The following is a 23679-nucleotide window of genomic DNA, read 5'->3' as shown; positions in this document are numbered from 1 at the left end:
TTATTAATTTAAAGTTGTAAAGTCAATGGTGGACTTCATTATAGCCTGTATTCAGGCTATAATGAAATTAAATTGGACAGAAAATCTAAAATTCTCAAAGTATGGAAAAAAATTTCTCTTAACAACAAAATTAATTTAAACCTCTTGATTTAATTTATTTAAAAATATATCAATTAAGTGTATTTTATTGTAAATGTCATACTAATATCACTATGAAAAGAATTACATTGTAAACAGAGTTATCAAAAATAATTTACAATACATTTGTAATTTATTCAAAAAACAATTCTAATGAAATATATTTTTTACCAATGGATTTGAAATCATGTTTTTCAATCAAAAGTGTACAAAGAATATGTGATTTTTATTAGATACAAGGTAAAAACTCTAAATAGCGAGGAATTATTGACAATATCATTACAAAACCAAATTTAGTTTTCTACCTAACACCAAATATAGTTAAAAACATTTTAAATTTAATTTGATGATGGAGGAGGTGGTGGTGGTGGTGGTGGCACTGCTAATAATGTTTGTAAATCAGGTGGTGGCATCATTATAGGTGGAGCCATAGCTGGTGGTGGAACTTTGGCTTGATGTTGTTGTTGACTAGGCCATGGTTGAGTTGGAGGTGGCCACATTCCTGAAACAGTAGTAGCAGCTGGACCACCAGTCACAGGAATGGGTGGTGGACCTTGTTGCCAAGGAGGAGGCATAGATGTTGGTTGATTTGGAGGAGGTGGAGGAGGAGGCATGGCCCAAGGCATTTGCTGTTGAAAATTTTGATTGCTTCCTGGAAGAGGTGGAGGAATATTTGGATACTGCTGGTTAGCAGGTGGTGGCATTTGCCAAGGTGGCGGTACATTCATTCCAGGAGGTGGCATTGCAGCACCATTCATTGGTTGATTTGTCCACGGAGGAGGAGGTAAGGAGTTTGGAATAGATTGTTGTGGTGGTGGTAAAGACATGAGAGACTTTAAAGGTTGAGGTTTATTGAACAGTCCTCCAGTATTAACATTACTACTGGCAGGCCGCATAGAAATATCATCACTTTGCTTTGGTGGTGGTGGTCCTTCACCTAATTCCGCCATAAGAGACATGTATTCTTCATCAATTTTAGTTTTTTCTTGGCTAGCAGGGAAACTAGCACCTCCTGTAGATTTCATTCTACAGTCTTTTGCTATGTGTCCGGCTCCTCCACATTGAGTACATAATATACTATTAGTTATATTTGGTTTATCTTGACACTAAAATAAAATTAATTGTATTCATTAAGATAAGTATCAATAGCAAATTATACAAAAAATATAATAAAAGATACAGTATTTTATAAAAGGGCGAAAAGAAAAGTGAGGCTAATTACATAATGAGAATTGATCACTTGTGGATAATATTAATTAAAATTAAAAATATATTAAAAATATTAATTTAAAACTAAAAAAATATTAAAAATACATCAAATAAAATATTTTGGAACAATGTTATTATCATTAGCGCTCAATACATACTGGCTACCTAGTTTATCTAATTATTTTCTCTTAAATTAAAAACATAAATTTTTTTATAAAATTATTTGACAGAATATTATATAGCAGAAACAACTATATATAGATGCAATAAACAATTTGTTTGATAATTTGCTATAGTCATTAAAAAAAGTAAGCCTTCTTTTGTTAAATTTAAATAAAAAAATGATTTGTCTTTTGCTTCTTCTGAAAATTTTTATTAGTCTGTTTTGCAGAGAGTCTATCAAATTTTAAATATAAGCTAATAACACTAAACTTTATCATACTCAAAAAGTATTTGAAAACTAGAATTGCTAAAATATGATTATTAAATTTTTTTCTTTTTAGTCATTGTAAAGGATGATCAATTTATCATAAAACACATAATTACCCGTAAAATAAATACAATACTGAAAAAACAATTTTTGATTGCTTTTAGTTACTAATAATTCATGATTTAACAACTAATAATTACTTTTTAGAATCATCCCTTATAACTTATAGGGATATAAACTTTATTTTTGTTTAATGACAACATATATATAATTAACTAGCTTATAAAATAGGAAATAATCTAATTAAGAAAATTAACAAAAGGTATTAATAATTTTAAGTGATGATTGGAAATGAGCAGTAAGTGTTGCTATTTTAATCACTTATCATTTTCCGGACATATTCTTCGTCTCACTTATGTATAAAAATGAGAATGACATCCCAAGTACCAGTTCAAAAGTTGTTATCGACCAGTCATTTTTTTAATTAGATAATTTTCTATTTTATAAGCAAATTAAATACATATGTTACCACTTAAAAAAAAAAGTTGACACTTCTATACTTTAAAAGGGATGATCCTAAAAAATAATTAATAGCTAATAAATCAAGAAATATATGTAACCAAAAGAAATCAAAAAAATTTTTTTTTCATTATTATATTTATTTTCAAGTAATTGAATATGTTTTTTGGTAGATATGATTTAAAAATGTTTGATGTTTTTCAAGCTTTAAGGTGATTATATAATTATATAATATCAATATAATTATATATCAATAACACTAATTTACCATCCAAGATTTATGATCAGCAGCACCACAATTTGTACATCTGGGCCCATCATTTTCTCTTAAGGTACCATTTAAAAGAGCAAGTTCTCTAAGTTGCATTCGTCGTAAATCATTTTGTCCTTCAGGAACTTCTACACCTTGTTTGATAATTTCTTTGATCTAAAAAAATAAATAACATGAATAGATTGAAAAAAAAGAATGCAGTTTTAATTGTATTACTTTATTAACAGCTTTTTGAACATATTCTGGATTATTACCAGTTACATATGCATGAAGAGGTTCATCTTCTCCTGGTAAGGGTTGTCCATCTTTACGAGCTACTTTACCTTCTTTAACTGAACCTTTTCCTCGAATAATTATTTTAGCCCCTGTTTCTTTTTCCATTGCTAAACATTATAATAATTTTAAAACTAGTCAATACAAGTAATGAACAAATATAAAATCTCAAAACATATATTTTACATACATTTTAAAGTATTTCCTCGAGGTCCAATAAGCAGACCAACAAAATTTATATCAGGATGTTCATCTTGAGGAATCATTACTTTATCACTAACACGGATAACAGGAGGTCTATAATAAAAATAACATAACATTAATATAACATCAAAAAATTATTTATTGTGTAAAATAAATAAATACTTGTAATCAGCGGGAGGTTTAAAAGTAGGATTCACCGTAGCCATTCTTTGTATTAATCTGTGTCGTTCTTCTTCAAGTTTTTTACGAGTTCGATACTCTCTAGTATTCATTCTTTTACCATCACTACTATAAATAGGCTCAGGAGATGGCGATCTGAAACAACATTTATAATACTTCTTTGGTATCCAAAAATTTGTTTAAAACATTTAGATATTAATTATTTTGATGGTCATTATATTATTATTAAAATTTATTATATTTAAGTCCACTGAAAAATATTAAACAATTTTAATAATAAAATTAAAGCAAAATTCATAAATGAAACTGGCTATATTAGTAAAATGGTTTAATTAAGGTAAATTATAACATCGTTGAAACCTGTTTGAAAAAAATTAATTAGTTTTATCTATATACATTTAAGAGCAGCCAATATAACCTATAATATATGTTATCAAATAATTTTAACAAAATAATATTAAGAATATTAATAAGACTGACATAAATATTATTAAAATTATTTATATGGTTACATCAGGTAACCTTAAATGTTTTACTTTAAAAAATTTAAACAAATTTAATACGTATAAATTTATATGTTTTAGCAGTTTAAATGTCAACTTGTCACTATTTGAATAAATAATACAAAAAATAATTAAACCAAATTTAAGAACTTAGACCTAATATATTATCTGTAAAATTTTTTCAGTGTATTTCTTCTACTGAAAATAAAACAAATATTATTATAAAAATCAATACTACGACTTGATCAAATCCATATGATAAATCGAGAGTTGAAAATGTTAAATATTTAGAAGATGGATTTCCAAATTAGTCAAACCTTTCTTCTGGATTAGATGGTATGCCCAGCTCTCCAGTTCTCAGCTTACGTCCAATCTCTTCAATCTGTAGTTGTACTGTAATGTAAACGGGTTAGAACAGGGCAAAAACGCCCAAAAATTAGTATGAAAATAAAATATAAGACATACAAAATTATTAATACTAAAATATTTCAAAATATACCTTTGTTCAAAAATTTATCAATATGTAATATACTAGTACACCCTATTAATATAATATCATTACACAGATTACAACATATCTCCAAAAGGTTAATTTTTTCGGGATAATAAAATTCAAAACCATTGTTGAAAAAATATTATTCAGTTTTATATAACTGACATTTTGTTGACTTGTGTAATTGTAAGAATGCAAAGTTCTTATATTGTGGTGTGGTTCTTTTTTCCTGCTTAATTTGATGAGGAAATGATATTTTCAGCTGTTTTTTTTTTTGAGGTATCATTAGAATTAGACATATATATATATTAACCATAATTTTTTACTATATATTTTTACACTGAATTATTAAGTTTTTTTCATAGAATTGATGTTACAATGATATAACTCTCACACTTAGAAGTTATAACTTAAGTTTAAGTAACTCTAAAGTTACATGGTTTAAATAGAAAATTCAACAAAAATAATTAGATGAAATTGTTTGAAAAAATTTATTTTTCATTTGGTTGTAATGATCTGATCCATATGACCATATATAGTATTACTAATGCCATAGTATTTTATTTCAGCCTTAGATATTAATTGTACTATGGATTTAAATTTAGTATACAGTATCCCACTAAGCTTTGATATATCTATTAACTTTTATCCGACAAATATTTTGCATTTCATTTTTCTTTAAATTAATTATTACAGCTTTGGACTACATTAAAAGCATTTTTTTATTTTTCCCTAACAAAAAATAAATTAAATTAATTTTTTTTTTTTTTTTACAAAAAATTTTCTTGGATTATTAACGACTTTTTGACAAAGTTTTGTGAAAGTTTATAGTAAACAAAATTGAATATGTTGCCATAATTTTTAACTCAATTGCAAGTTTGAAATTGACATCATTAAATATAAAAACTTGTATGAGAATTAAAAAAATAGTATTTTTAAGATTAATATGCAGTCAGGAAGTTTTATAATTGCTATTTACAGTATTAAAAAAAGCATAAAAATTTAAATAGATTCAACTTTCTATGCTATATCAATTTGATTTATAAAATATTTTTGAAAATCAGTGTACTCCCCTTGTCATGTATTTTAAAATAAAATAAAATACAAAACCCAGAATTTTAACACAAAAATATATATTTTTGAATACAGTAGTCATTCTCACCATTATTCAATCCAGAAGTTAAATTTTTTTTTTCAAATTAAAGTATATTACATAAGCTTTAATTAAGATATACATAAAAGTGCCAATATTTCTGGAACACTTACAAAAATAAATTGAAAATGTCCTAGTTTCAATACGCATGTTTTAAGTTTTGACCCCCCTTGTATAAATGGGTATGATCCGATTTAAAAAAGGTGTGTCAGATAAAAGGGGTATTTGTAATTATATTTGTATAAATTTGTAATTTTTTGGGAGATTTCCCCCGTTTACAAGGAACAAGGAAATTCTTTTTGATTTTTGTGGGTAATGTCTTCGACTAGATACGATTTGTGATCTTTTGACGTATTGTTCATCAAAATCGGTCCAGCAAGAGCTGAGATTGAGCGTTCACAGACACACAAAAAAAAACACATCATAGTAAAATTAATACCTTCTCAGCTTCGCATCGAAGCTAAAATAAAAAGTGGTATCAAAATATATCAGTATTAAAATATGTTGATCATACATAACAATTGGACAATTTTTTAAATTCTTGTTTTATAAATACATACCATAATAACAACAAGCATTTGATCATCAGAATTTGCTTGTTTTTAAATTAATACCTATTTAGTATCTAAAGGAATTTTAATTTGTAATTGTTGAATTCATCTTTAAAAAAAATATAGAGCATACACTAAGATATATATATACAAAATAATTTGACAACTTAAGTATATAAAAATTTAAACGTAAAAAAAATACTTACAAATATAAGCCTCCTCTTGCTCTTTGGTAAGATTGTGTGGAAGTACTGTAGGCATTCCAGGAATAAATGTTTTCTCCAATTCACTACCACCCCATCGAGATTTCTTTTTTTTTTTGCGATCATTACTTTCACTGCCTAAATTTAAATTAATAGTGTCAGAAAGTGTATTTTTTAAAAATATAATGAATAACAAAATAATAATAAAATCATAAGAGCTGATATAATTTTGAACTTTTATATAATAATAAATATTAATGATCAATTTGTTTAGTGCTGATTTTGATAACTTGAATGTCAAATACATATTTGTGGTTTTTTATTTGAAATATTTTTGAGACTTTTAAAGTTAAGTATTAATGTATCTTAATTTTTATTTTATTATTTTTTTTTTATTTTATATAAAAATCTATATTTAACATTTAGTTTTTTGCACATTATTTTAAGAATTTAATGAAATTGAATTATCAAATGCTTATGATACAACAGTATTAATTCTATAACTAATTAATATAAAGTTGCATTTCTTTATGTTTAATTAATAAAGTTAATAACTTTACTTGGAGTTTATATTTCGGATTCAATTTCTTTAAAGATACATACAATACTAGTTTTTTTTATAGCTTTTAAATAATATTAGTTTAATTGTTAAAACAAAACAATTAAAATAAAAAATTTTTCTTAATTAAAAAAACTTATTACTTACTAGATGATTCACGTTTTGAACTATCGCCATTGTGAGACTGTGAAAACATACTCATATAATTATTGACGCTCATGTTAGAGCTCATTTCGAATACGTCCAAATTAACAGTTTTTAAAAGAATATAATTTGTTTTAGAATAACTTTATCAGCTGTTCATTCAATATGAAATTAATTAAAGTAATTAAGATTACTTAAATGAAGCATCTAAAAAGAAATTAATTCCCTTAAACATTGTAATTATTTTCTGTTTAATCACAATAATAATGGCTGACGCCTATAGTTTAAGGTGATTTTTTGACCATAATTTATTATTTTTTCCATGAGCTAACCTTATAATTTTATCAGCAAACTTATCATGCTTGTATTAATATTTGGGTAAACGGGACTACTGTATGAGAGTATTGGACAGTTTAAAAATTGAAGTCGCGTGTGTAATGTTTACAGAAATTCACTTAGTTTATATAAATTTATCTTTACTAATTTTTTAGTAAAAATGTCATTTTTCATAAGAAAAAATGTTACAAAGCGTAAAAAGCCACCTGTGAGGGTTAATAACAATAATATAAAAAAAAAGAAAACTCGAAACCACGTCGACGATGAAATCTCATCGGAATCAAGTGAATCCGAACATGATGAACATTTTTCATCAGAGTCTGATAGTGAACGACAATTGACAGCTGCCGAAAAAAAAGTTCAACTTGCTAAAAAATATTTGAGTGAAATTGAAGAAGAGGAACGTCGTCGATTAGAAGATGACAATGAGGAACAAGTAAATAAAAGTGTATTAAAACGATTAAAAGACGATGTTCTTGAACAAAAAGGAAAATTAAAAATTAAAGTAGCTGACGGTCTATCATTTCCAACTGATATATTTGAATTAAGAAGTAAAAAACATACAAAAGCAATTACATGTCTTGTTATATCCCCAAATGATAAATTCGCATACTCAGCTTCAAAAGATGCTACTTTAGTACAATGGGATCTCCAAGAATTTAAAGCTAAAAATGTCTTAATTCATAACCGTAAAAAACCTCAAGATAATCAGACTCATCATAACTGTCCAATATTATCACTTGCTGTATCCGAGAATTATTTAGTATCTGGTGACAATTCAGGTCTTATAATAGTTAGAAATCCAATAACTTTAGACTATATTGGTAAACTAACTGGTCATAAAGGCTGTGTAACTGGTTTAACGATTTGTAATGAGACACAACAGCTATTTAGTTGTTCAAAAGATAAAAGTCTAAAAGTATGGAATCTTGTTGACTTATGCTATGTAGAAACTCTCTTTGGTCATCAAACTGAAGTGACTAGTATTGATATGTTACAAAAAGATCGTGTCATTTCAGCAGGAGGCATGGAAAATATTATTCGTGTATGGAAAATACAAGAAGAAACACAATTGATATTTAATGGTGTTGGAGGCTCTATAGACACAGTAAAAAAAATTGATAATGCTCACTTCATTACTGGGGGTGACAATGGTATACTTAGTATCTGGGGCTCATTAAAGAAAAAACCATTTTGTAATGTTAATAATGCCCATGGTGTTAGTAGCAACAATGGAGAACCAAACTGGATATCTGCTGTAGGAGCTCTGGCAAATTCAGATTTGGTTGTATCAGGAAGCTATGATGGAACTATCAAATTTTGGAGGTGTTCTAACAATTTTAAGACATTGCTACCACTATTTAATGTTTCTATTCAAGGTTTTGTAAATAGTTTAGTATTTACTAATGATGGTAGTAAATTAATTGTAGCCATTGGTAATGAACATAGATATGGAAGATGGCATAGTGTAACAGGTGTAAAGAATAGTTTACATGTTATTAAATTGAACTTTATTAAAAACTAATTTTTTTTTACAGTATTTAATGGTTTATTTATTTTCTATTTCTCAATCATACATAATTATAAAACTTTGCTTTTAGATAATTGTTGTAATTGTCCATAAACTTTAGAAGGTGGCGATCCAAGAATGAGATTACAAATAGCTCGCATAGCTACTTGAATATTTTGAAAAGAACCTAAAATATGTACTTTTGAATCAGCCAATACAATCCTGGTTTTTGTGACATTTTCAATAGTAAATTTTGTACGTCCTCCTTTTCCTGCTAATCTTCCAATAGCACGTGATAAATGATCACCTTTTAGAGTTTTGACATCTTTTACCTACAATATTTACATCATCATGTTATAAAATGTAATGTTGATATAATTACATCAAAACAAATTAATACCATTTAAAAATTTAAATTTAGATTAAAAATGTTAGAAAAAGAGAGAAGATAAATAAAATAAGCTATCAAGAATAAGATAAATAATATTAATTTCTTGAGTTTTAAATTGTGACTAGCCATTAATAATTCATCAATCAAATTAATTATTTTTTTATTTAATATAAATATTTAAACACATTTTTAAAGACTTACATAATTTAAAAATTTTAAGTATAAGTTCTCAGTTCTAATAATGTACTTCAATGATTTGAATCTTATCAATTAAGCACAAGCAGGATAATGTGATATGTTATATATAATGTACTTAAACTACTTAATAATTGTACCTTTTTTTATTTTAAATATGTTCAAAGAGATAAATTATTTATCTTTTTAGACTTATTTAAAATTAAAAGACGTTTAAATTACCTCAAATGATTCAACAAACAGATTGTCCAGCCTTATCAATGCTAATGCATCTTCTACATCAAATCCATATACAAATGCACGAACAAAATCTGCTGCTTTTTGTAAATGTTGGGAGCCTATAGTATCTTCTGGAAGTGGATTTCTGATTTCAACATTTTTTGATTTTATATTAAATCTGACATCCAACTTGAGATGTTCAACGATAGGAGTATAAATTTTCAACCAGTGTTCTTTAAGTGGAGTAAGGCGATGCGATGGCACGGGAATTTTACGAATTTCTCGGTCATCAGACAACTTCTTCGAGGATTGTATCTTTTTCAAAGGCCTTTTATGTACAATTGACATATTGCTAAATTTGAAAACACTAAAATTAATGAAATAGTGTAGATAAACCAAAAAATTACTACCAAAAATGTACACACGTGTTGTAACCAACGTGATAATAGTAAATGATACTGATAATAATATTTATATTGGAACTATTTATTCCAAGAAATATTCTATCATTTTAACATGTGCAGTAACAATGATAAGATCCGTTTAATGACTTGTTGCCATGAATTTGAATATTGTAACTTACATTATTAATTAATATTCTTATAATCATGACGTAAATGTTTATTATTCATTGTTCTCTAAATTAATAAATAATTATTTGACTAAGGCTTCGTCATTCTGTAATCAAACAGTAATTTAATTTTTTTTATTATATTTAAATAACACATTTATTTTTATTATTTTAACATTTTATAACTTTATAACAATTTACTTTTAATTAATCATGAATTTTGCTAATAATAAAGTCTTTTCTTTATCGAAGAAATTGTGTAGTTGTCTTTATAGGTATTCATCACATTTTGTATACCACCCTGAAAAAAATGGCAATGAATTTGGTAAGGTGTGCAGAAATTAAAGTGTTACCATTCATTGTTTATAAGTTTTATTTAAGTGTATTTAAAAAATTCTTAGGAAAAGTAACTGAGCAAAATATGTACCAAGCTATTAACAGTGCTATTGATATAGTGTTAAGCAAAGATCCCAATTCTGGTAATTCATTTATATTATTTAATTGTTAGTTTGTATTTATTAACATTTTTCACAAATTAATTTTTAAAGTTTCTATGTTTTTACATTACTTAGATGGATTTATAAATATGTTCCTATATAATTATAGGAACAAACTATTTAAAATATTTTCGTGCAGCAGTCAATTTACCATTTTGTTTATACATAAAATATTTATATAAGTTTTGCTTAATTATAGTTGTATTTGGTGAAGATGTTGGATTCGGTGGAGTATTTAGATGTACCAATGGCTTACGTGAACGTTATGGAAAAGAACGAGTTTTTAATACCCCCCTATGTGAACAAGGCATTGTAGGATTTGGAATTGGTCTAGCTGTAGCTGGTACAACTGCTATAGCAGAAATTCAGTTTGCTGATTATATGTATCCCGCATTTGATCAAGTAATAATTATAATTTTTTCTAGTTAATAATGTGATTATTAACTCTTTTCATAAAAATTACATGTTATGTTTTATATCTATAGCTTGTCAATGAAGCTGCAAAGTACCGTTACCGTTCTGGTAATTTGTTCGACTGTGGTAAACTAACTATACGAACTCCGTGTTCTGCAGTTGGCCATGGTGCTCTATATCATTCTCAAAGTCCAGAAAGTTTTTATGCTCATGCTCCAGGTCTTAAAGTAAGGAAAACTTTAATATTTAATGTATATATGAAAAATTTGTTTTATGTTTTTATAGTGCTGTAGAATTTGTTTCTTTTAATAATTCTTTTATGATTGACCTTAATTTAAAAAATGTATACACATTTTCATTAGGGCCATTAGTAATTATGGTAAATTTTTAAAAGTACTTATAAACTAGTATTTTGTAAAAAAAATAAGCATGTACCACAGAAGTTGAAAATAGCTATTGGATATCAACGTTTTCAGTAATAAAAGCACTTATTTTTTCATTTGGTAATATTTAGCTGAAAATATTTTAGTTTAAGTTAAAACACTTAACAATTTTAATGTCTTGTGTTAAAATTGGATACCAACATGTTCATTTTTGTACAAGAACAAATTCACTTTTATTTTTTGTTCTTTTTAAAAATATTGATGAATATATTTTTATTTAATAATTTATTTTAGCTATTTGATTTTTATTATCATAAGTTATAACATACTTATGTTTACAATTTATTTTTCAAATTTTAGATAGTCATGCCTCGAAGTGCTATGAAATCTAAGGGTTTACTTCTGTCATGTATCCGGGATCCGAACCCTTGTATATTCTTTGAGCCCAAAATTATGTACCGAATTGCTGTTGATAATGTGCCTGAAAATGACTATGAATTGCCTTTAGAAAAAGCTGATGTTCTAGTTGAAGGAAAAGATGTTACATTGATTGGTTGGGGAACACAAGTTCATGTCTTACTCGAAGTTGCTGAAATAGCTCTTGAAAAGTTCAGTATTTCATGTGAAGTTATTGATTTAGTAACAATATTACCATGGGACAAACATACAATTGTTAATGTAAACTAATTTTTAACTAGTCTACTTAGTTGACATTTTACTAATTTACAATTAATTAAAATATTTGTTATAGTCAGTTAAGAAAACGGGCCGTGCAATTGTGTCTCATGAAGCTCCCTTAACTGGTGGATTTGGTGCTGAAATAGCTGCTTCAATTCAAGTAATATATTACAATTTACCAGTTCTATAAAATTCAGTTTTAATTCGCAATAATATTATCTTTAGGAAGAATGTTTTCTTCATCTTGAATCTCCGATTCGCCGTGTAACTGGATATGATACACCATTTCCTCATGTATATGAACCATTTTATTTACCAAATAAATGGAAGTGTCTGCAGGCTGTAAAAGAAGTAGTCAATTATTAAATTCCCTTACTATTAAATTGTGTTTTTAAATTTACTTTCTTAATAATTTATTCTTTTTACTCTCAATTAATGATATGCTTTATTTGTAAAAAAAAATGTTGTTTAATAAATTTGTATGTAAATTTTTCTTAATGGATAAATATTGATTAGTATTTGATACTGTGTTACATTTAGATATTCTCTTTTTGTTATGTTCATTTTTTCTCTAAAAATATTTACCATTGTTTTATAAATACTATTAATTTTTTAAGATTAGTATTTTTTAAACTAATTTATATATTTTATCATTAAATTGCATTAATTACTCTGTATATTATTAGACTTTTTTTCTGTATTTATTTCATTCAAATATTAGAATAATTTGTTGAATAATTACTATGAATCTTTTATGACATTTTTATTTTATCTATTTTGAATTATTATACGACAATTAAATGTTTATTTTTTATATTTGTTATTTATTAATAAATTTTTTATAAATATAGTATTTGTTAATGAAAAAATAAAATGTTTAATTGTTATATTTTAAATTGTATTTTATTGGTAATCTTTAATTTATATTATTAATTTAACTTATCAAACTTATAACTATGTAATTACCAGAGAAATAATCGCTACTTAAAGACCGAATATGTTACAACATTAATGATTATTCATTAAATTTTGTGTTGTCTAATTTTATTGAAGTTATCAAAATAATTAATATCAGATATTATTATTATTATATATGATCTGTATTACACGTTTATACAGAATGAATTAACATAGTATTTATCACTCTGTACGTTATACAATTGGTGGTATAACCATTTGTGTTATGTTACTTGTGTTATAATATGTACCCATTATTAAGTAGAGATGAAAATAAGATATCTTCTATACAGCGTGATGTTAATAGTAGCGAGTTCTCGTTGAATGGTTCGCTTTAACACGTTTTGTCGAATAAACTATACTATAAACCACAAAATAATATCAAATATTTGATCTCATTTTGTGGTGGATCAAGATATGTAGTCCAAATTAATATTAATTTGGATCACGCCGCGAATTTAAAAAAAACATTTGAAATGTGTTACTTAAAGAAAAATAGCGTTCTATTTCTTTGAAACAATAGGAGAAAACGTTTTGTTAATTAATTTTTAAAAGTAGAAGTAGTAATAACGGGTTACAATGAGTGTATAGCATCTGATTATTTTGAAAAAAAGTTTTTAATTCTGAGGTATCTATTTTATAATAGGTACTTAAATATTTTTAATCCACACTCATAAATAATTTGAAATTTCGAATATGGCGAGCGATGATTTTTAAAATATATTTTGAACGAAAGCTCAAAGGTAACTACACTAAATAATTATTTATCATTGATGGAACACGCTACGATAGTAATGAATGGGATCGATACGTGATAAAAAGTTAAGAGGATGACGAAAGTGACCGTTCCTATTTAGTGGCGGTAATAGTAGTTTAATGTTTGTAGTAGTATTTTTAGTCGTAGTAATAATAATACACAGCCAAGCGAATTCTAACAGACACTCTGGAGTTGTGGCAAAATTAGTAATAAGTACTTTAGAATGGGTAAACCGGATATGCTTGTGGCGAACAAAAAACCTTCGTCATCGTCCTCCTATAAAAGGGTTTAGGACTTTCATTATTGTTACATTTTATCGGCGAAGGTCATTGTCGAGGCTAAGCGTATGAGCTTTATTATATTTTAATTATGTATACATTTGTACATTGAAATTCCTATATGGACCGTCAAAGACGTTACGTTATAGTTCATACACGTTCACGGTCCTTGTCACGACGCAACGTTCGGTCCTCCGCATGCCATTCATCACCATAAATATCAAATAAAATCTTAATCTTTTTAAAAAATAATCAAGTATAAAGTGAACCTAATAATAATAATAATAATTAATCACTTCACAATTGACAAAATGATAATTGTTATGGGCATTTTCGACCATAATTGAAAGGGACTGAAATTTATTTATCTGTAGGGCCGTCTATACTGTAATTGTTTAAATACACCACTCCTGTCAATAAATTGTATTCATTTAATGTGTATGATTTTCTCTGTTATTATAGAAATTATAATTTGATTCAATCTGTTACATAAGAAAAATAAACATAATTTATGGTAATGTTTGCATAATTTTGAAACAACAGAGAGAAGAACCTCTTAGTGGAGATACTCAAACATAACGAGTTTATATAAAATACTAGAACGTAAATTAGTATTTATTAAAGACCTCGAGGTATCTACGATTAGTTTTGTTAGGTTAAAGGGTATAAGTTAACGTACATTTAGAGCACATTAATTAAGCTGGTCGTGACAGCACATTTTTTTCGAAATTTCCTGATATTGTGCTAGAGGAATCGGTGATAATCAATTTAAATGTTAAAAGTCAACCTGTAAAATCTAAACATCTCCATTTGTTTCTGATTAAAACACATTTCCCAACCTTTACAACTGAAACTAAAAAATAATTTGTAGCATTAATCAATGTACAAAAATGTAGAAGTAGGTTAGATTAGAAAAAAATAAATTAAGAACTAATCAACAGTTTTGTATTATGGTGAATATAATTTATTTTTAACAAACAAGATTATTTTCTTTACGCAATTTTAGTCCTTGGTTCAGTAGCATACTTGAAGCTGTAAGTGGATGTTAACAGATATTTTTTCGAAAATACATTTTGTTGCATGAATAGTAGTATTGTAAAAACATTACATAAGTCTGAAATGGGTTTCGTCTCGTGATTATGGGAATAATAAATCGATAAAGGTTTTATTGAAGAATTTACCATTAAATACTACTCAGTTACAAAAGTAGCATTCCCGAACAATTTCAAAAATATCAATTGACACATTTATATCCACTGACTGCTTCATTTATGAGCTGATTGTGAAAAGAGGGAGTATTGTGAACAGGAGTGTGTATGCTTTTTTTAAGCCGTCTTATTGAAATTTGAATATTTTAATGGAAAAATTCATGCCCTCGGCACAAAGAATAATCATTAAAATGAAATATTTTTTTTTATTTCAACTTAATCTTTTAACGTCTCCTTGCCATTGATTTTGCCTTGAGACTTTCTCGCTGCAAATGTAGTTTTTCAATTGCAGTTTTTATAAAAGTAACGCCTATTGAAAACAAAAACGCGTGTTACATTTAAACATTTAGAGGGCGGAATCAAATGGAATTGATTTCAATTTCATCGGTTGATTTCTACTCGATTGCGAATACATTGTTTTGAGGTTAGGGTTTTTTAACCAAACCATCACACGAAACCGATAAATGAAAACCGATTTGATTTCCGAACAAACGGTTGCTGTTTGTCGTCGACCGGCGGTGGGTACCGAGTAGAAATGTGTACTTCGTCGACCTTGTTTCCAGATAAACAGCGAGTGTTGCAAGGACGTCGACAAAGCTCGAGAGGAGACCGGGCTGGCTCTTTGGTTGCCGCCGGTAAGTTACAAATCTCGAACACATCACACAGCAGTAATACACAAGTGTCATAATTAACTACGCCCATTATAACATTGCGGAATTGGGTCACCGTTACAACCGCGTTGGTACCACCACGTGTAGAGTGTTGCACTTTCAGTTTTCAATCGAAACCGGTTTTTTCGCGCCAATTACACTTCCCTTGGACGTCGAACTCATAACGAAAAATGTGTCCGACGGCTCAGATGAAATTCGCCTTGGCGATACTAAAATACCAATCGACAACGGCTAACTAAAAATGTAGAAACATTTTCATCGGCCAAAAACACCAACGACGTCCTGATTATTCGATAGAAAGTAGTTGTATTTTACATTCGTAGCAAACAAACACGAATGTTTCAACATTCTTCGGGTTGTTTTTAATAAAAACAGTTTTTCGTAATTACCCGCAAACTGTTTATTTACTTTACCGCGTGTCGCAGCCGCCAGTTAATTAAAACAAACACCGACCGAGTAACTCAAACCCTTTACAGGCGTGTGCGGCAATCGTAATGCGAACGAGCCACTCGATAAATGGCTGTAAAATATATTATTTACGCTTATTACCGGTAACGTATACGAGCTTTTCAATCGATACGGGTCAAGTAAATATTTTATATCGATTCGGTAAACACGTTTTTTTTAAGTCGAGTTTCTCAAAACAAACCTTGGAAAATTATTATTTAAATATTTTATACGGACTATAATGAAATGTCAGAATTCCTAAAGCCTCGTTTCAATTAATCGCATACAGTTTTGGTCGACATTTCATTTATATTTACTGTGAACTTTTAAGATATGTTATAATGAAATCAGTTTAGTTGTTTTATTCAAATCTACGTTAGTTTAGTATTACAAAACCGAATAGTAAATCAACAAAACAAGTAATGATCACACGATTACTAAACACAGACAAAAATAAAACTTGCATATTTTATTCAAATTTAACAATACTGATTCAAAACAACGGAAACTTTTTCTATTGGATTCTTCTACAATTTTGTACAAACAAATCTGTTTACGTGGTTTAAAAATATGACAAGAGACCGATAAAAATATGTATGATAATTTTAAATAAAAAATTTTAATTACAACTGAAAGTACTCATAATAATAGAATGTGAAAATTAGAAAATGTAAAAGCATAGTTATTTTTTAATAGGCTAATAAATATTGTATAATATTACACTGCGCACGATGTATGACCAGTGTACTAAAACGTTGATGATTATAAAAAAATACACTTGTATGAAAACCTAAGATCCAAACCAACTCTGTTTGATACATTCGGTTTATTACAAGTTGATGTACACGTGCCATGCGTTAGTGCATATAATGTTATGCAGAGTGTCAAACATTTTTTTACCGCTTAAATATAATTTATTGGTTAGACAGTATTTACCTGTATAAGACACGGCGAATTGTGAACTCTGACGAAAGTGACTCTTTCAACATTTTACACGTGTAAACTCCGACAAAAATGGCTTTTTTCAGATTTTATATTTGCAAACTACAGCTTAACTCATAAATTACATTTCACAAACTCCGACAACACACGAAATTTCCTAAATATCCAATTATCGATCGACACATTAACGATTGGCTGATGTGTAAAGGCGAATTTTAAATAATAACATTTTGTGTGATGTAAAAAAAAGGAATAATTCATAGTTTTTTTTACGATATTCTGACAAGTTTATTGGTTGTTCATAGGTTAAGCTAGGAAAGGGCTGAAAAGGCCAAGTCCCTTCAGAAATTCAGCAAAATTAAATGCATTGTTATAATGAAATAATTTTTTGCTGGAAGAAAAATTAAATTTAGCCCCCTCCAAAAAGATTGACCATTCCGCGATTACGTGTCTATTTTAATTTTTAAAAAACAAATTGTTTTCATTTTGAATTAATTTCTATTGATTATTTCGTTAATAATTTTTAACCAATCCAATAGAAATCAAATTCAGGAATTTTCTTATAAAAAATGAATAGTTTAGATGACATACACGTGACTTAATCTTAGTGAAAGATTAAATTGAAATTATGAAGAAATTATGTTAAGTTTCGAAGTATTTTAAAAGCTTATAATCGTTAGTCAAAGATGTTGTCGAGTAGGAACTTTGGACGATGACCAAAATATTTTTTAACGCTTATATCATTTAACACGAAAAATATTTTTCGTTTAAACTAGTTAAAATAATGTTTACTTTCATAATACACTAGAACATATCCAAACAAATTAATTTTAGATGTTTGATTGATCGGGATTCTTTGTATTAACAATAAAAGGCGATTTACGATCAAGGGCCAATAAAATACAATAATTTTTTTTATTGTTCTCATCTATCGTGTTTAGTAGTGCTATATCGATTGTCGATTATCCTAATCGCTCGCCGATAATCACAACTATTGTCATTTATCAATGAAAATTACACTTGAATCTCTTGATGAATGAATATCGAGTAAAAAGTCAACGACGAATGTTTTTTATGATCATTAACTAAGAACCAGTAACGAAAGAAATTGTGTTGTTGTTTTGCACGCACAATAAATCAACAGACGGCGCGAATGGCACCGCCGTCACACTCGGAGCGCGTGCTGATCATGTTTTAGACAAATTTCAATTTTTTAATAATTAATAGCGCAATTTCGCAATGTGCGTAGGTAACAACACCATAGTTTTTTAATTACCGAATTACGTACGGTTGTTTTTGTTGTGTGCGTTTGGGTACTCCACACCGTTATACGTTGTACGTGTTATCCATCGGCTACCAGTTGGCAATAATTATTATTATTACGCCGTTACTGGTTGCCCAAAAAATGTGTTCACGTGTACACGGAAAATTATATAAAACGTTGGGTTTTTTATTCGTGAGAACAGCGCAAGGTCAGCGGTTCTGGTTAGCGATAGGCGCGACAGGCGCCGCGTTTACTGTGACGGATTACTTTCGCACGACGGGTAAACAAATAGAGTTGTTCCAGTGCTGTCGCTATTCAAATCGGTCTAGTGACGACATTGAGCGAACTGCACCGAAACGCCAACAAACCTCGCGAACCGACTGCGTAACGTGATCTTGTGCATTCTAACCGCATTTGCACGTCGGTCCGAGTCATCACGTTAACTGTAATTAAATGATAACGAAATCATGTGACATTAACGGCTATTAGTAATAACGAATGGACATATTATCGCAACTAAAACAATGTCAACTAATTATTAGCAGCGATGTCACAGCAGAGTAACGCATCAGTCATCGCTCTTTCTCTCTATCTCTCTCTCTCTCTCTCCCTCCGTAGAGTTTCGCCATGGTAATTAACGTGAATTATCTGTTGCGCTGCTTGTGATCGCCGCATATCGTTTTGACGGCAATTAATACTTTACTGGACACTTAACTGTTTTATTATCAAAACCAACGGTGACAGTTGGATTTTGTTCAGAGAAATTTTTTGGAAGTTGTAATTTTAGCATTTATTTTTCAATCACTTAAAGTGATAAAAATTGCTCCTTCACTATGTATGTACAGCTTATTGAGAGAGAGAGAGAGAGAGAGCGTTTGATTATCCAAAATTAGTCTATTAATTGATATAAGTAACAAAACATTGAAGGGACACTTTATTACGATAAAAAGCTATCATTTCAGACATTTCACTTCTAACGCGTCTTTTACGATACATTCGATTATGTTAACCTAAAAAAATACCAACATTATAAATGATTGGGGTGGCAAAAATTTGTACAAGGTTTATAACCCAATCTGATCGGCTTATATTTTTGGGTAGATTCAAGACACTTGCAAGACGACATTTACTAAAAACCCGTTTTTTAAACACATAGTTGTATGTAATAAAAAATGATAGTTTTCCCGTAAATCCAAAATAAATTGGCGTTCACTCTATTGAGTATCTGTATAAACCGCTCAATTCAATAAATTTGACCAGCAAAGAGGAAAAAAAGTACATTTTGTTGCTCCTGTACGCACTTCTATGATTATACATGTTTTTGTACAAATAAACAGTAATGTTAAAATTTAATAAAGGTCTAGAGGCTTAAAACTTAAAACTAAAAAATATTTTGTTTAGTAACGCCTAGAAAAAAAAATGATTCATATTGTTTTGAACAGCTATTACTTCTACGATTATGAAAATTTTAATTTGAGTTATGATTTTATTCATAAATACATAATAACTTATTTATAATTTAGGGATTCAAATATAAATCTATTTTTAGATGGAAACAATATAAAGTTTGTTTCGAGTAATTAATTTCTTAATAAATTTTTCTTATAAAACTTTTTAAACACTATTTTAAGAAAATTACTATTAAAAGTAACATTAAAGAATACACGAAGTGTGTGATATTCCTCATGATACCATTAAACATTTTGTTTTGAATAAATTTTATTATTTGTGAAATTCGAGATGATTTCTTAGCAAAATTAAAATATTATTTATTAAAATTAATTGTCAACAAAAGAACATTGGTTCGTGTAAATTTGTAAAAAATCATTTGTATTATATAATTTGATATGGACGAGGAAGATAGATCCCAAGAACAAAAATATTTACTTGATGAAGATGCAATTTCTTTTTCATAAGAAACAAGTGTATTTAAACAATTTTTTAGGTATTTCGTTCCCTCCAAGCACAAATCCTTAATTACATCACTATTTTCATACGAGATAAGCCTATAATTTGCAAAAATGGAAAAACTTAGATACGATATAAATTCATTTAAAAAATAACAATTTTTTTTTTTGGCCTAAGGAACTAACTAATTACACAATTTCATCTCTACATAAATTTTTAATTCGCTCTCTGGATATTTCTTGTTTTAAATTTATTTATGATCTCAAAACTACTAAACTGAGCAAGTACGGCACACCAATATTTTGTGCATATGATACCCAGCGGCACAACAAAATTAAGAAGATATCAAATATTTGAAAATTATATACATTTTTTTTACGTCTATTAGCAACATAATTGTATTTTAACCATCCCAGTGTATTTTTGTTGGATAGTTCAAGATTATTTGTGTGATTAAATATAACATTACCAATACACTTATATAATTAAAGTATATATTTATTACAATAGTAATCTAAATAGATAAAAATATTTCAAACAGTATCCCTAAGTCGACTATTACCTAATGACTGGTTATAAAACTTATTTTATAACGATGCACGTCATACAAACACATGCATATGTTTCATCAGCTGTGGTCAAAGCAAAATAAATTGCAATCGAGTAAGACACTAAACGTTATGAATTTAATTCCAGTATGCAAATTCGTTTAACCTTGAACCCTGTTTACTTAAAAGCAGTACACGGACGATCTATGCACATTTTTTTAGTACGGACCAGATCAACAAAATGCAGTAATAGTTAACCGACGTTGACACATAACAATTTTAACTATTTTTATTGATGCCCCACAACGTTAATTGAACGACTTATTATTTTAATTTATTTAAAACCAGATTTCGTTTGTGACTTTTTTCATCGGCTGTTTTTGTCACTGATAAAAATAAGCGAAAAAATCGTTTGAAAACACGTTGCACGACCTTGTTGGGAGACGAAAATAATGACTAAAAGTCACACATATAAAACGTACTAGTCAATCGAACAAAATGAATAACATTGATTTACATATTCATTGAACTACGAATATTTTTTTATTATTATTACAAACGTCATAGACGTCAACACCTAAATTGTAAATTTTTCATGAACAATTTAATGTGATGCGACATTTAATGCATATTAAGTAAGCAATGAACTCGGATTAATTGATATTTGAAGACCTATCTAAATACAAAGCGTATACGATTGTAATTAGACAGGTGTACTTATTACTTATTCTTTCTAAAAAACAAAAACGCATTAAAGAAGTCATAATGTTCTCTTTTTTAAAATACAAGATTTATGATGTCATAAAAAAGATTACCAGTAAAGTAAAAGTTTTATCACTTAACAAATTGTTTAAGGATTTGAAAATGTTTTTAATAATGACAATTGTTGGTTGTTAAAAAAAATAATTTTGCTAATTTTAAATGAAGAAAATAGCTTCTAGGAGTTAAAGAAAAACGATTAATTTAAGTTGGTCGTTTTTACAGTTGAACTTATTTAGTTCAAATGTAAACAACTAAATTTATTTGCTTTTCAATAAACTTTTTTTTCTGTATTTGATAATAAGATAAAAATTATTTGTTTGGCCAGTCTAATATACGTGTGTATAATATTAATATTATTTCAAACCTTTTTTTTCAACAATACTCTCGATATAAATTATAATAATTACCAAAACTTTAATGTGGTGCATAATAACAAGTAATAAATTATTTATTAAATTAGTGGTTCACCGCAAAAAAAAAAAATGTTTTCCTGATCATATTTTAGAATAATTTTCAAGGACTAGATTGTTCGTTAGGTCTTACAGTAAGTTAGTCATAAGTTAAAAAAACATGTATTAAACATTATTTTTGGTATTTTTGTACATGTTTTTTATGAATTTATATAAATAAATTTTATGTTATATAAAAACATTTTACCTGTTTTGAAAAATATTGACGGTGTTTTTGTTTTCTTCAAAAGTAATACTTATTAAAAGATTCAAGGTTTTTTTAACATACTCCACAATTCAAAACGTCTTATTAATTATATAAAAACAAATTTTTCTTAACTTTTTTTTAACCAAATTATAAATTAACTTTATTTCTCTTAAATTATATCCATAGGTGGGTAGCCAATACGGCAGTTTTTTTGGTGGTGATTATATTCAATTTTTTCCTTTCTAAAAATTTTGTTTATAACAATAATTTGATTTTTTTTTATAGTTAGGACAAATTTCTAAACTTCCTAATATTCTTGGGCGTACGAATATCATACCTTTGTGATTTAGCATTAAATAATACAAATATTAATAAATAGTTTATAAACAGATAAACTGATAGATAGTGTTCATGTCTATAGAAGCGCAATACTAACACTATCTAACAGATACTTACTATCGGATCCAAAAAAATCGTTGCCGAAATTTCTTTATCCATTTGTATTTAGTCAATCATTTTACTTTAAAATTTTCTAAGTTACATGTTTTTTTTAATTATTTGAGAATAACAATCTAAATAATAAAATTTATTTATCGAGAAATATTTTTCATGTCCATTCCTTGTTATTTAAAATTAAAATATATTGAAAATATTAATTTAAAACGATAAACATAAAAAATATTTTATTCAAAAGCCACAAAAATTTCTAAAAAGTCGCATATATGTACTTCGATTTCAAAATATATTGAAACTGATGGGCCTTTACTGGAATGAAATAGGCTAAAATTTGTCAACTGGTCAATGGGTAAGTATCAAAATTATGAAACTTGACTAATAAAGTTTTAAACGTTCAATTTTTTAAAAATGACATTTAATAAGCATCTATAGTTAATCGCTATTTGGTATAATTATGTATACATTAATAATTGTATGTAAATTTTATTCTTATAATTAGAGATCTGCGGAAATTTTCGAGTAAATATTTGATAAATCTCTAAACCGGTCTTTTTTTTTTTTGGCTAGTCAAAAAAACTAAATAAAATTTATTCTAAACATTTTACATTTATTGAATGTAAGAGTTTAAAAATTAAATTTGACAACAATCGTTTTTATATAATAATAATTTAAATTTTACCTATTTATTTTATTAATTTTTTGATATCAGAAATTGATTTAATACAAATTTTAAACCCTAAGGTTTAGTAGAGTATGTGGTCAACATTGTTGATAAGAAAAGTAAGTATTTTGATAAAATA

At 27.5% G+C, this 23679-nt stretch overlaps 4 protein-coding genes across 5 annotated transcripts; 2 read left to right on the top strand and 2 right to left on the bottom strand.

Annotated features, from left to right (window-relative positions):
* Nucleotides 1-134: 134 nt before the first annotated feature.
* Nucleotides 135-7097, bottom strand: LOC126901204 (splicing factor 1-like). The gene is made up of 8 exons (XM_050677539.1): nt 6834-7097; nt 6131-6265; nt 4045-4120; nt 3207-3359; nt 3031-3137; nt 2784-2950; nt 2565-2723; nt 135-1244 (listed from the first exon to the last, which is right to left on the bottom strand). Exons 1-8 carry the CDS (start codon nt 6916-6918, stop codon nt 477-479), a joined length of 1650 nt encoding a protein of 549 aa, XP_050533496.1. The 5' UTR covers nt 6919-7097; the 3' UTR covers nt 135-476.
* Nucleotides 7098-7214: 117 nt separating this feature from the next.
* On the top strand, nt 7215-8706 carry LOC126901208 (U3 small nucleolar RNA-interacting protein 2). Its single transcript, XM_050677550.1, has one exon. It carries the CDS (start codon nt 7327-7329, stop codon nt 8689-8691), a length of 1365 nt encoding a protein of 454 aa, XP_050533507.1. The 5' UTR covers nt 7215-7326; the 3' UTR covers nt 8692-8706.
* Nucleotides 8661-9934, bottom strand: LOC126901215 (RNA-binding protein PNO1). The gene is made up of 2 exons (XM_050677558.1): nt 9485-9934; nt 8661-9008 (listed from the first exon to the last, which is right to left on the bottom strand). The coding sequence occupies exons 1-2, from the start codon at nt 9827-9829 to the stop codon at nt 8748-8750; spliced, it is 606 nt and encodes a 201-aa protein (XP_050533515.1). The 5' UTR covers nt 9830-9934; the 3' UTR covers nt 8661-8747.
* A 120-nt stretch (nt 9935-10054) lies between these two features.
* Nucleotides 10055-12595, top strand: LOC126901210 (2-oxoisovalerate dehydrogenase subunit beta, mitochondrial). Of its 2 annotated transcripts, none has more exons than XM_050677552.1 (7): nt 10055-10377; nt 10454-10531; nt 10749-10951; nt 11035-11190; nt 11707-12024; nt 12098-12184; nt 12250-12595. In XM_050677552.1, exons 1-7 carry the CDS (start codon nt 10266-10268, stop codon nt 12388-12390), a joined length of 1095 nt encoding a protein of 364 aa, XP_050533509.1. In that variant the 5' UTR covers nt 10055-10265; the 3' UTR covers nt 12391-12595. The 2 variants fall into 2 exon arrangements, with proteins under 2 accessions (XP_050533509.1, XP_050533510.1); XM_050677553.1 differs by having other exon boundaries at nt 10257-10382; nt 12250-12593.
* Nucleotides 12596-23679: the final 11084 nt, after the last annotated feature.

The sequence above is a fragment of the Daktulosphaira vitifoliae genome, unplaced genomic scaffold, assembly GCF_025091365.1.
Source record: "Daktulosphaira vitifoliae isolate Bord-2020 unplaced genomic scaffold, ASM2509136v1 Scaffold_3, whole genome shotgun sequence".
NCBI classification, from domain to species: Eukaryota; Metazoa; Arthropoda; class Insecta; order Hemiptera; family Phylloxeridae; genus Daktulosphaira; species Daktulosphaira vitifoliae.
Note: the sequence above shows the minus strand (reverse complement) of the source record. Positions and strands in the feature narration are given on the sequence as shown.